The sequence below is a fragment of the Gracilinanus agilis genome, chromosome 4 (assembly GCF_016433145.1).
Source record: "Gracilinanus agilis isolate LMUSP501 chromosome 4, AgileGrace, whole genome shotgun sequence".
Classification (NCBI taxonomy): domain Eukaryota; kingdom Metazoa; phylum Chordata; class Mammalia; order Didelphimorphia; family Didelphidae; genus Gracilinanus; species Gracilinanus agilis.
This window is the reverse complement of record NC_058133.1, coordinates 43,401,650-43,415,677: the sequence shown is the minus strand read 5'-3', so window position 1 is coordinate 43,415,677 and position 14,028 is coordinate 43,401,650. Positions and strand designations below refer to the sequence as shown.

General features: G+C 38.2%; 1 protein-coding gene across 1 annotated transcript in view; it reads left to right on the top strand.

Moving 5' to 3' along the window:
- Positions 1-12,619, top strand: part of CLCA2 (chloride channel accessory 2) — a 54,830-nt gene extending 42,211 nt beyond the window's left edge. The window contains exons 13-14 of the mRNA XM_044674093.1: positions 993-1,229; positions 11,830-12,619. Of these exons, the coding sequence (XP_044530028.1) occupies positions 993-1,229; positions 11,830-12,272 (680 nt within the window). The 3' untranslated portion in view covers positions 12,273-12,619. The remainder of the gene's footprint in view (positions 1-992; positions 1,230-11,829) is intronic.
- The last annotated feature ends 1,409 nt before the right edge of the window (positions 12,620-14,028 follow it).

Below are 14,028 nucleotides of genomic sequence, written 5' to 3'. Positions count from 1 at the left end.
ATTTGGCAACTAGATAGGTCAGTTAGTAAAATCCATGATCCACATATATACTCACACGCTGAAGTGTATCATATAGAATAGATATAGATATAGATATATATAGAGAGAGCACACAGTAGAAAAGTGGTACACTGTACTATATATATACATATATATATATATAGTGCAATAGAAATAGTAATGAGTCTGAATTCAAAGGTCCTGGATTCAAATCCTGCTTCTGTCATTCACTGCCTATGTCTTTAGGAAAGTCACTCAGCCTTTTTGAATATTAGTTTCCTCATCTATAAAAAATGAGGGAATTACACTAGATGGCTTCCAAGGTTCCTTCTAGCTCCAGATTTATGAGCCCATGATCTGATATGTGCTGTTAATAGCAACGAATTAAGAGATTTCAAGTAGATTTGCATCAATAAATAAAAAGAAGCCAGGCTCATTGAGTCCTACTTGGAAGATCTAATTCTTACTCCATACAAACAATATTAATGTCTTGTTGCAAACATCTATAAGGTCCTCTATAGGGTCATTTAGACAGATGTACTTGGGCTCCATGCAATAAGGTAAGCTGGATGCTCTGTGTACTTATGAAATTTCATATTTGGAGGGGAGAAACTAATATAACCAACAAAATTTTTTTCAAAATAATACTAATAGGGGGCAGCTGGGTAGCTCAGTGGAGTGAGAGTCAGGCCTAGAGACAGGAGGTCCTAGGTTCAAACCCGGCCTCAGCCACTTCCCAGCTCTGTGACCCTGGGCAAGTCACTTGACCTCCCATTGCCCACCCTTACCACTCTTCCACCTATGAGACAATACACCGAAGTACAAGGGTTTTAAAAAAAATAATAATACTAATAAGAAATAATTGAGATGATAATGGTACAACTCAATGGGAAGCTATAAAGAAGTCACTGAGTCTCTTCTAATTCCATAATGACATTCTCTTTTAATGGAAAACTAATCAAGGGTTGTTTGATCTGGTTTTGCCACCCCAGGTAACATTCAGATGAATGCTCCAAAGAAGTCTACAGGTGACAGTGATATTCAAATGCAAAAGTGGGGTTTCAACAGGACAACCTCAGGAGGCTCCTTTTCAGTCCTAGATGTTCCAGCAGGTCCTCATGCAGATGTATTCCCACCATGTAGAATCATTAACCTAGAAGCCATAAGAAAAGAAGAAGAGATTATTTTAACCTGGTCAGCTCCCGGAGATGACTTTGACCAGGGCCAGGGTATGTTTTAATTCTCACACTTGTTTCTCTATGAAATGGCATTTCTATGACTATATCCATTGCAATTTGGCTTAAAAATAGTTTTGTAATTTGGAATTTTAGCATTATGCTTATTGCACTGAAGTATAGATGTCTCTCATCTAGAATCAGTTCTTTAAGTCTGGAGAAAGAAAAAGAGACAAAGAGGCAGAGAGAAACAGAGGTAGAGAGAAGAGAGACAGAAAGAGGAGAGATGGGGAGAGACAGACAGACAGAAAGACAGGGACCGAGAAAGACAAAGAGGAGAAAGAGAGAAAAACAGAGAGAGACAGAGACAGAGAGAGAGAGAGAGAAACAGAGAGACAGAGACAGAGACAGAGACAGAAAGAGAAAGAGAGAGAAACAGAAAGACAGAGAGACAGAGAGAGGTAGAGAGAAGAGAGACAGAGAGAGGAGAGACAGGGAGAGACAGACAGACAGAAAAACAGAACCGAGAAAGACAAAGAGGAGAAATAGAGAGAGAAAGGAAAGGGGAGAGAGAGAGGATAAACAGACATAATATAGTTCTACATACATAGGTGCATAAATAGATACATGGATAGATATGCATAAATAGATGAGAAAATAATAATAATGTTCAATTTCTATAGAATGCCTGTGTACCAGGCACTGTACTAAGCGCATTATAATTATTAAAGAGATAGATAGATAGATAGATAGATAGATAGATAGATAGATAGATAGATAGGCACAAAGGTAGGTAGGCATAGGTAGGTAGGTAGGTAGGTAGGTATGTAGGTAGGTAGAGAACATTTATTAAGCACTTCCTTTGTTCTAGGATCTGTGCTAAGCACTTTGGGTAAAAATGCAAAGGGATAAGATAAGAGCAGGAACTTACATTATAATGGGAAAAAACAACATTAGGAAGGGGGTAGTACTTCTGTTAGACAGTGGCATGGAGGCTTGATTTCTGACAAGATAAAATTAAAACTTACCTATCAGAGCTTGGAGAACTAAAGATAGTGTAAAAGTGGAGGAGGAAAAGAGAGGATAATCTTCTAGGTATAGGTAATATGAGACGACATGGCTGGGAAACATCATGGGGACTCAGGTGAAACATGATTAGGTAATAGTGAACAGATCTCAAGAGACAGGATATAATGGGAAAACAATGTCTCATGAACTAAGATTTTAAGAATTATTTATTCATTTATAAGGGGAAATATCACTGGCTAGCAAATGGAAACTGGTTCACTATGGTATAAGTAGATAAAATGCTTGTCCTTTCATCCATATCATTCCAACTAACTGTAGATATATCTCCAAGGTCATCTCTGTACTCTCTTTTATTTCTTTTCTCTCTCTTGATGACCCTATAAGATTCAATAGATTCATTTGTTACCTCTATTCAGAGTCTCTCAAGTGAGCTCCAGTTGGAGCATTTTAAAATGGATTTTCGACAAGTACCTCAAATTCAACATGTCCATAACAGAACTCATCTTCCTTCCTCCTTCTCTACCTGCCTTCTACCTTGTCTTCCAGACTTTATTCTTTCTGCCCAAGGGCACCATTACCCTTCTAATCACCCAGGTTTGCCACTTCACTGTCATCCTCAGCTCTTCAATCTTATCCTACATATCTAATCAGTTACAATAATTGTGATTTTTCTCTCTCTGTGTCAGTTCTTGCATTTGACCCTTTCTCTATTCACATAACTAAGACTCTACCTTAAGCCTCTATCATTTGTACCTAGAATGTCTAGAATTTGTGCCTAGAATGTTCCCCTTCCTCACCTCTGTAATCCTTCTGGATTTCCTTCAAGATGGCTCACCTTCTGCATGAGGGTTGTCTTGGGAACCCACAGCTAGTAGTGCCTTTCCCTAATTTCTTGAGATGACCTTGGATCTGCATTGTATGTGTACTGTAGATGCCTATATACATATATGTTGTCTTCCCCATTTAAATATCAGCTTTTTGAGGACAGGGAATTTAAAATTTTTGTCTTTGCATCCCCATTATCTTTGGGTATCTGGAACAGAATAAGTAATTACTATCTGTTGACTTGGTTGAAGTAGGTCCCTGCCCCATCTTTTCATTTGATAAGCCATGACTAGTTTCCTAAATCAGGGCACTCTTTCTAATGACCTATTGCTTGGACCAATACTAATGAATCCTACTATTCTCCCTCCTCCATCCCTACTCTCTTTTTTCTAAATTCTATGTTGACCTTGAGGTCTTCCAATTATATCAACTCTTCCTTATTGAATCATATGTTCTTAGTGCCTTTACAACTATCTTCCTCAATCAGTTTTATATTCATTAAACTTGTTTCTTTTTTTAATTAATTAATTAATTTAGAATATTTTCCATAGTTACATGATTCATATTCCTTCCCTCCTCTCTTCCCTTCTCCCTGATGGAGATGACAAGAAATTCCACCATATTATAAATGTATGTTTGTTCAACACCTATTTCCATTTTATTAATATTTGCAATAAAGTAATGATTTAGAGTCAAAATCCCCAATCATATAACTCTTGAACCATGTGATCAATCATTTTTTTTCTGTGTTTCTGCTCCCACAGTTCTTTCTCTGGATGTGGATACATTCTTTCTCATAAGTTCCTCTGACTTGTCCTGGGTCATTGCATTGCTACTAGTACAGAAGTCAGTTACATTCTATTGTGCTACAATGTATCAGTCTCTATGTACAACATTCTCCTGGTTCTGCTCCTTTCACTCTGCATCAATTCCTGGAGGTCATTCCAGTTCACATGGAATTCCTCCAGTTCATTATTCCTTTGAGCACAATAGTATGCCATCACCAACAGATACTACAATTTGTTCAGCCATTCCCCAATGGAAGGACATCCCCACATTTTCCGAATTTTTGCCACCACAAAAAGCATGGCTATAAATATTTTTGTACAAGTCTTTTTTCTTATTATCTCTTTGGGGTACAAAACTAGCAGTGGTATGGCTGGATCAAAGGGCAGGCATTCTTTTAGTGCCCTTTGGGCATAGTTCCAAATTGCCATCCATAATGGTTGGACCAATTCACAATTCCACCAGCAATGCATTAGTGTCCCGATTTTGCCACATCCCCTCCAACATTTATTATTTTCCTTTACTGTCATATTGACCAATCTGCTAGGTGTGAGGTGGTACCTCAGAGTTGTTTCAATTTGCATTTCTCTAATTATGAGAGATTTAGAACACTTTTTCATGCATTTATTGATAGTTTTAATTTCTTTATGTGAAAACTGCCTTTTCATGTTCCTCGCCCACTTATCAATTGGGGAATGGTTTGGTTTTTTTGTATAGATTTAGCTCCTTATAAATTTGAGTAATTAGACCTTTGTCAGAGGTTTTTGTTATAAAGATTTTTCCCCAATTTGTTGCTTCCCTTCTAAATTTGCTTCCGTTGTTTTTGTTTGTACAAACCCTTTTTATTTAATGTAATCAAAATTATTCATTTTGCATTTTGTAATATTCTCTGTCTCTTGCTTGGTTTTAAATTCTTTCCTTTCCCATAAATGTGACAGGTATACTATTCTATGTTCACCTAATTTACTTATAGTTTCTTTCTTTATATTTAAGTCATTTGCCCATTCTGAATTTATCTTGGTGTAGGGTATGAGATGTGGAGCTAAACCTAATCTCTCCCACACTGTTTTCCAATTTTTCCCAGCAGTTTTTATCAAATAGTGGATTCTTGTCCCAAAAGCTGGGAACTTTGGGTTTATCAAACACTGTCTTGATGAGGTCATTTATCCCAAGCCTATTCCACTGACCTACCCTTCTTTCTCTTAGCCACTACCATGTTGTTTTCATAATCATGGCTTTATAGTACAGTTTAAGATCTGGTACTGCTAGACCTCCATCCTTCACATTTTTTCCCCTAGTTTCCTTGATATTCTTGATCTTTTGTACTTTCAAATGAATTTTGTTATAATTTTTTAAATTCTATAAAAAAATTTCTTGGTAGTTTGATAGGTATGGCACTGAAGTAAATTAATTTGGGCAGGATTGTCACTTTTATTATATTAGCTCATCCTACCCATGAGCAATTAATGTTTTTCCAATTTTTTAGATCTAGTTTTAATTGTGTGGAAAGTTTTGTAGTTGTGTTGATATAATTCCAATGTTTGTCTTGTCAAAATATATTCCTAAATATTTTATATTGTCTAAAGCAGTGATGGGCAAACTTTTTAAAGAGGGGGCCAAAGGAAAGGAAATACTCATCTGTCAGTCTGTTTCTAAGGTAACTTTTTAGAAGTTTCATTGTATTGTATCCTACTCTTTGTATTTGTCAGATTAGGAATACTGTCCCACAGCCAGATAGAACATTTCAGGGGGCCACATCTGGCCCACAGGCCGTAGTTTGCCCATCACTGTCCTATACAGTTTATCACTATAATCTCTATGTATACTTCTTCTAGCTACCCTGATGACAATAACACTTTTTAAGAGTTATCAATATCATCTTTTCATATAGGAATACAAAATATTTCAATTTATTGGGTCTCTTATTTTTCCCCCTTTCTAAATTACTTTTTGGTGATTCTCTTGAGTTCTCTATCTGGGCATCATATTTTCTGTTTAAGTCTTGTCTTTTCTTCAGGAATGCTTGGAAATCTTCTCTTTTATTAAATGACCATACTTTCCCCTGCAAGAATATAACCAGTTTTGCTAGGTAGTTGATTCTTGGTTGTCAACCCAGTTCTCTTGCTTTTCAGAATATCAGATTCTATGCCTTCAAGTCCTTCAGTGTGGATGTATCCAGGTACTGAGTAATCCTACTATGGCTCCATGATATCTGAATTGTTTCTTTTTAGCAGTTTGTAGTATCTTTTCCTTGGCCTGGAAGTTCTTCAACTTGGCTATAACATTCCTGGGCATTGCCAATTGGGGATTTAATGCAGGAGGTAATGTGTGGATCTCTAATTTATCCTACTGTTCAAGAATATCAGGGCAGTTTTCTTGGATAATTTCCTTTTTTGAGATTAATTACTGCAGCCACTGAAATGGGGAGAAGGGTGTAACCACCTAGCTCTTTCTTCATCTCCAGTTAGGAGGCAGACAATTGTATTTTCCCTTCCTTGGAATAATGAAGGTTTAATGAAGGACTAGATTAAAACTAATCTCCTCCTGTCTCCTATTTGGTAAAAGTCAAAAATTCCTCTTTTGTCCACCACTTTGGATGAGCCATTTTAGTGAAGAACAGAGCTAGTTCAATAGGAAGGACAAAAATACACAAGTTCTTTTATCATCTTTGATGCTGAAGTGGTTCGCATGTAGCTTCTTTTCCAAATTAAGGACTTATGCAGCAGTATAGGTATAAGATTAAAAATTATGAGACTGGATACAAATTAATAATTTTATTAATCAAAGGTAGTGGGGGGAAAGGATAGAAAAATAAGAGAAATATATAGGTTATTTTCCTTATTGCTCCATTTAGTTTGCTAATGGTGTCCATCATAAGGCCTCCTAGCCACATTCACAAGGCCATCTAGTCAGCAACAAACCTGAAAGAGAAGAAAGAGAAATCTGCTTTTGCCTTAGTTTTTCAAACCTATTCTCTGCCCTCTACCTCTCACACATCACATCTCAGGAGCCAACCATGGCTTTCTATTTTTCCTGGGCTGCCTAGAGGGGTAGTCCAAGGGGGACAGTGCAGGGCAAATCACCCTGCCCCCTATCTCTCAATCTCTTGATTCTGTTGCTTCATTTTTCCAGCTGCTGTTCTACCCTCCTGACTCAATTCACCCAGTGATTTTCAGGTCAAAAGGAGATGAGGTCAAGCGTGTGATGCAGGAAAGGGAGGAAGAGAAAATTTCATACACACATAGGAAATCTGGCTGAGAAAAAAAATTATAAAAATGAATGAAAAATTTAAATATTAGAAATTCCTAGAATTGGAAGGAACCTCAATGGTCAGAAAGTCCAACCTTTACCTGAAGGATGCCCCTTACAATGTGCCCATCAAATGATCATCTAGTCTTTCCTTGAAGAACTTTAGGGAGAGTGAACCCCCCCACCAGAGGCAGCTGTTCTACTGTTGGATAGTTGTTGCTTTTTTTTTTAATTTTTATTTAGAATATTTTTCCATGGTTACATGATTGATGATCCCTTTCCCCTACTATTGCCTCCCCCCTCTCAGAGCTGACAAGCAGTTCCACTGGGTTATACATGTATCATTGTTCAAAACCCACTTCCATGTTATCCATATGTGCAATAGTGTGATCCTTTAACATCAAAACCCCAATTATATCCATATCGCACTACATGATTGATCATATATTTTTCCACTGCATTTCTGTTCTTTTGGATAGTTCTAAGAAGCATGTCTTTAGACTCAACCTGTTTCTAACATCTACCTTCTTTTAGTCCTCTGGAACCAAACAGGACAAGTTTAATCTGTCTTTGCTATGAAAGTTTTTCAAATACTTGAAGACAGCTATCAAGGCCCTGCTAAAGCTTCTCTTCTCTGGCTTAGGCATTATCTGACTCTCATTAAACATGGACTCAAGATCAAACTTCGCCATCCTGGCCGGACAGTCTCCAGCTTACTAATGTCTGACCTAAAATGTGGTTCCTATAAATGATAGCCAATATGTGACAATGACAGATTTCAGCAGTACTGTCACCTCTCTGCTCCTGGTCTTTATTCTTCCCTCAATGCAGCTTGATATTTCACTAGTTTCCAGCCTGTTATATCATACTGCTGACTCCTGTTCACTTTGAAGTCCACTAAAATCAAATGCCTCAGAAATACTGAAGATTTTCATTTCAACCAATCCTTCTGTACCTCTAGTCTCCAGAAAAGATCCCTAATTATACAGGATAGACTGTTGTGTATATAACTTAAACTATATTATCTTCAAGGGCATGTTTTATAACTCATTATGAGAATAGGCTTCTTTTAGTTTCCACTGTTAAGTTAGAGATAAAAGTAGGAAACTCAGATAACTTTTTTATGATAGTTTCTCAATGCCAAACATGACCTGAGCATAAAGTTCACTCATGAAAATAACTGGAAACCATTTTTTCTAGACTTATGTTTGTGCTCTAAAATGAAGGACAGCTTCACTGTATTTTCTCTTTAAGTGGAAAATGAGAGCACTTTGTGGAGTTCCAGAATCTCAGAGTTGGAATGGATCCCAGTGACTAGCTGGTTGGTCCCGTGCATATCTGAAAAGAATTAATAACCTGACTAAGAGGGTCTCTCAGCCTCTACTTAAAGATCCCTTCCCAGGAAAGGAAAACCCATTCCCTCCCAAGGCAGACCATTCCATACAGGGAGAGTCCTAATGGTGAGGAAGCTCTTCTTTATATGTCTTCTTTGTAATTTACACCCAGTCCTCCTAGTTTTGCCTTGTAGGGACAAGTGGACTATGTGATAGTCCTTCAAATACTTGAAGAAAATTATTCAAGCATGATGTAATTGTTGACTTTAAAGTCAAAGGATCTGGGTTCAAAAGCTTTGTGATTACCTATTACCTGTAAAAATGTTGGTAATTCAACTTACTTTCTCACTTGTCAAATGAGGAGATTGGACTAGACCGCTAAGGTCCCTTCAGGCTATAAGTCTAAGATCCTCCCCACACCATCACCCAGTCTTTTTTTTTTCAAGCATTTATTAATATTCATTTTTAACATGGTTACATGATTCATGCTCCTACTTTCCCCTTCGTCCCCCGCACTCCCCCCACCCATGGCCCATGCACATTTCCACTAGTTTTGTCATGTGTCCTTGATCAAGACCAATTTCCAAATTGTTGGTAGTTGCATTGGTGTGGTAGTTTCGAGTTCACACCCTCAATCATGTCCACCCCGACCCATGCGTTCAAGCAGTTGTTTTTCTTATATGTTTCCTCTCCTGCAGTCCTTCCTCTGAATGTGGGTAGCTTTCTTTACCATAAATCCCTCAGAATTGTCCTGGGTCATTGTATTGCTGCTGGTACAGAGGTCCATTACATTCAATTTTACCACAGTATATCAGTCTCTGTGTACAATGTTCTTCTGGCTCTGCTCCTTTTGCTCTGCATCTGTTCCCGGAGGTCTCTCCAGTTCGCCTGGAACTCCTCCCAGTCTTTTAATAAAATATTTTATGAATTTCTTTTTATATCACTATCATTTCTCAGTCATTTCCCCATGTCCATCCTTTTTTCCATAGAATCCTTTCTTATAACAAAATAACTGCAGCCAACCAAAATAAGCCAAAAACATTGAACATATCTGGAAAACATATGCCTCATTTTGTACCTGTTGTCCACCACCTTCCTAGTGAGGGGGGAATGCAGGATTTAACTCTCAGTTCTCTCAAGTCATAGTTGATCAATCCCCTGATATAAGTTCTAAGGTCCTTGAGTATTGTTTCCCTTAATATTTTCATGGCCATTTTTTAAATTGTTCAGGTTCTGCTTATGTGGCTCTATTATCAGGTCATACAAGTTTCTCTGAATTTTTCATATTCCTCATTTCTTATGGTGCAATCATGTTCCATACCATTTCTATGCAGTTTGTTCATTTCCCAATCAAAACTTACCCACTTTGCTTCCATTTCCTTGTTATTAAAATCCACTGTCCACATAGGGTCTCTTATAGTACAATACAATAAACATGAAGAGCTTGCTATATGCCAGGCACTGTACTAAGTGTTGGGGGTATGGAGAAATAAAGTCCCTGTCCTCAAGGAGTTTACAACTTAATGGGGGAAGATGATACACAAAAAGAAGCAGTAAAGGGGAATGAACCAGAAAGTAAGGGAGGTAAGAGTGATGATAATACTGGTAGAGTTGAAACCAAACAAGAAACAGCTGTGAGAGTTCCTTTGGCCAGTCTTCATATGGGAAAAACCTCAATCTTTTGATTATTCCTGACTCCTTTCCTCTGAACATTCTTCAGTTCATCAATATCCTGATAAAAAATGATAGCCCATCTTCACAGTCCTTATAATTTACCAGAGAGGAATGATATGTATGCAGATAAAATGATTTTTAGGTACACTGTGATGAGAACTAAGGAAAAACCCAAAGTTCTCAAGGAAAATTTGAGTAGGTAGGAAATGTTTTCTAGTAAGAGATCTGAGAAGGTCAGCGAGGAGCGGACCCTAGGCAGAGTCCAGTGACAGCTTGACCAAGGTCTGGATGGGGAGGAATTGTAGCATGGGAGACCTCTGCTGCTATGAAGGCCATAGACTTTAGAGGACAATCTAGAAGAAGGCCATAAGGACAGTTGTCTATTCTCTAAGTTTGAAAGCAAATGTTGCTTATATTCTTTGTAATCCAAAAAGAGACAGCTCTGTTCATGGCCCTCTTGGTTCTCACATGTATAACAGTAAGAATCACACAAAGGGAGGAAGCAAAGTGTCTCAGGTACTTTTCTCAAAGGGTAAATTGCTCTCATTCTTGGAGATAGGATGATTGTTTGGTTTGGACAGACTTCTAGAACTAAGTAATTGCATAGCTCTAACAGCTGAGAGAACTTTTGGTCCACTCTCTTATTTTAAAGAGAAGTGACTGGCCCAGTATTGTACAGCTAGTACGGCTAATTATTGGTAGAGCCTCATAGATCAGGAACCCAGCAGGGCTGTCATCTTTTAGCCCTTCAGAGTATGTGTTTCGCTGTCATTACAACTCAGGATTAGAAACTTTCATTATTCAAGATTATATTAAAGTATATCATTATACTATTTAATTATAAAGTATTAATTATTATAAAATGTGTACCTACACCATGTATGCTTTTTTTAAATTTTATTTTGTAGAATACAGAGAGATTCTTCAGGTTAAAATAGAAACTGCATATCATATCACTTTTCTCTTTACCTTCCATGTGTTATCTAATATTAGATATTTATGATAGAATTATTGTTATAGTAGCTAGTCAATAAATATTTTTCAATTTATATTTCCATCTTACAAGTTGTATAATATATGTATATCTGCCTACATATATATAGGCAAACACATATAATCATTATAAGAGACATTGTATTAAAGGAGCTAGAGAATTGATCTCAGAATTAGGAAGACATGAGTTCAAGTCTCTTCTCTACTGGCTGTGTGCCTGGGGAAGTCAGTTACTTGTCTAAGTGCCCTTTAGGAAAGGCTCTAAGTTCCAGAGTATTTACATGCTGATGTGCATTAGAAGAGGGAATTTCCTCACCAGGAGGTCCTTAGAACAATAAGTTGACAGATCAGGCCAAAAAATGATTTTTTTTTCATTTAGTAGCTCTTTAAGGTTTACAGAAACTTTACACACATTATTATTTGCATCTTCACAAGAACACTATGAGATAGTTGCTATTATTGCCCCATTTTTCAGAAGAAGGAACCAACGTTCAGATATGTTGAGTGACTTACACAAGCTCATCTGCTTAGCAAGTGCCTGAGATGAGATTTGAATCCAAACCTTCCTGAACCCATGACAAACATTATTTAATAGAACCTACTCCAATTGCTACAATGATCACAACTGATAGGTTCCATTCTAGGCTCCTTGATGGCAGAGACTATTTTTGTCTCTTTTTGTCTCCTCAGCCCTCAACATGTTGCCCAACACATAACACACACTTAATAAATGTTTACCAATTGATGGGTATTTCTAATTTCAGCTGCAAGTTATGAAGTAAGAATGAGTAAAAGTCTCCAGAAAATAAAAGATGACTTTGGGAACACCATTTTGGTCAACGTTTCCCAGCTGATTCCCCAACGGGCCAGCTCCAGAGAGATGTTTGTCTTCACCCCGGCACTGCTGACCAAGGAGCAACAGCATGAGCTTGATGAGGAGGCAGGAGAAGGCAACAGAGTCTATTTAGCCATCCGAGCGGTGGATGAAGCCTCCCTGTGGGGCCAGGTGTCCAATATAGTTCAAGCGGCCCTGGTTGTTCCCCAGAATGTTTCTCCTGTTACTGCTCGAGAATCTCTTATCCTAAAAGGTGTTTTAACAGCCATTGGATTGATAATGACTATTTGTTTTATGATATGCCTGGCACATTGTACTTTAAGCAGGAAGAAGAGATCAAGAAAGAAGGCTAATAGCACCAAACTGTTGTAAATAAAGGTCAGGAGGCTATTTGCCCTAGCTGTTAAGTACCTTTTTGCCTAGAGACAGAGGCACTCGGATTTCACAAAAGCACACCAGAAATATGTGTAGAGACTGAACTTGGGCTCTTACTGGCTTAGGGAGCTCCCAGTGAGGAAGCTCCCTCTGCCAGGGAGGTCAGAAACTGCCCTGCGACTTGGGGTCTGAGAGAGTGGCCTAAAGCCCTGATAGGGGTCACTCACTGGATAGGTAGAGAAAGAGGCACCAGAGCCTGGGTCTCCCTGACCGAGGTGAGCTCTCTGTCTACTTTGTCCCTTTGCCTCTCTTGCCAACCGTATAAAAATAAAATTAAAATTAAAATCGTGCTTTGGTATCTCAAGTATGTGGTATTTCATCCACGTAGATGCTGCTTCCATTCACATAGGTTATGAGATCTTTCTGTCTCTGTAGATGGCATCGAGAGTCGTTGCTAAGGCCACCCTGAGGTCCACTTGGCAATGAGCTTCCCCTAATTTAGAGGCTGGTCCTCAAATGAGAAACAATCACTGGGCTAACTCACACTTGAGGCTTTTTTTGGCTTGGTGTAGGGATTCCCATGGATGTAGCTTTTGAGAACCCAGACAGCGAAGAGTGAAGCCATTGGCAATAAGATAAAACACACAGGAGAGAGAAGTAGGTTTTTGAATGCTTTATAGATAATAATAATGCCTAATAAGAGCTAAAATTTATATAGCCCTTACTTTGTGCCAAGAACTATGGTCAGTGCTTTGTTAATATGATCTCATTCGATGCTCAAAACAACCCTGGGAGGTAGGTGCTTCTATTATCCTCATTTTTCAGATGAGGAAACTGAGGCATACAGGTTAGGTGATTTGCCCCAGGTCACACAACTAGTAAGTATCTGAGGTTGGATTTGAACTCAGGTCTTCCTGACAATGGGTCCAGAGATTCTTCAGGTTAAAATAGAAACTGCATATCACATCACTTTTCTCTTTATCTTCCATGTGTTATATTGATTTATTAAAGTACATGAGTATAAATATGTGTATATGTATCATATATACACCTTCTGTTATGTATAAAATCCTGTAACCTGTTTTCATGGGTTGCAAGCTGGCAGTTGCCAATATATAACACAGAACCTGGCAGAGGACCCAGGCTGGGTGCCAGGGTGACAGTTGAAGCAAGGGTATAAAAGGGGGTCCCCAGACCCCTGACTTCACTTCTGGCTCTGATCTTCAGGGTTAGGGAGGAAAAGGGTGGTCTGGGTGGTTTTGGGGTAGATTCTTTAAGCAGGAAGGAACAACTACCATAGCTAGCCAATTACAACAGCTCACTGGCATACCCAACAACCCTTATTGTAACCAAGAGACAAATTCTACTGTCAAGACATCACCATCTGGCAGCCAAGAGTATCAGAGCAGAGATTGTCCTCAAGGCTTTCTTATACTGCTGCACCTATGAAGACCTTTCAATATTTCCTAAAGTAGTTCGGTGATATTATTTAATCAAGATCTTAGCTTACCTCACCTACTTTCCAACTCCCTTTTACCTGATTCAATTTAGTTAACAATAAACCCATTTAATCTCTAGCTTAAAGATCTTTTAAGTCATTGCTTTTACATTTATCAAAGGCCAAGTATCACCAGCAGTCAGATCAGATTATTAGCTCTAGTTGGCAAACTTTTATTAAACAGTTAGTTTCAAGAAGTGCCAACCTCCTTCCTGGAGACTACACCAACTGTCCAATTAGAATTGTTTCCATCTC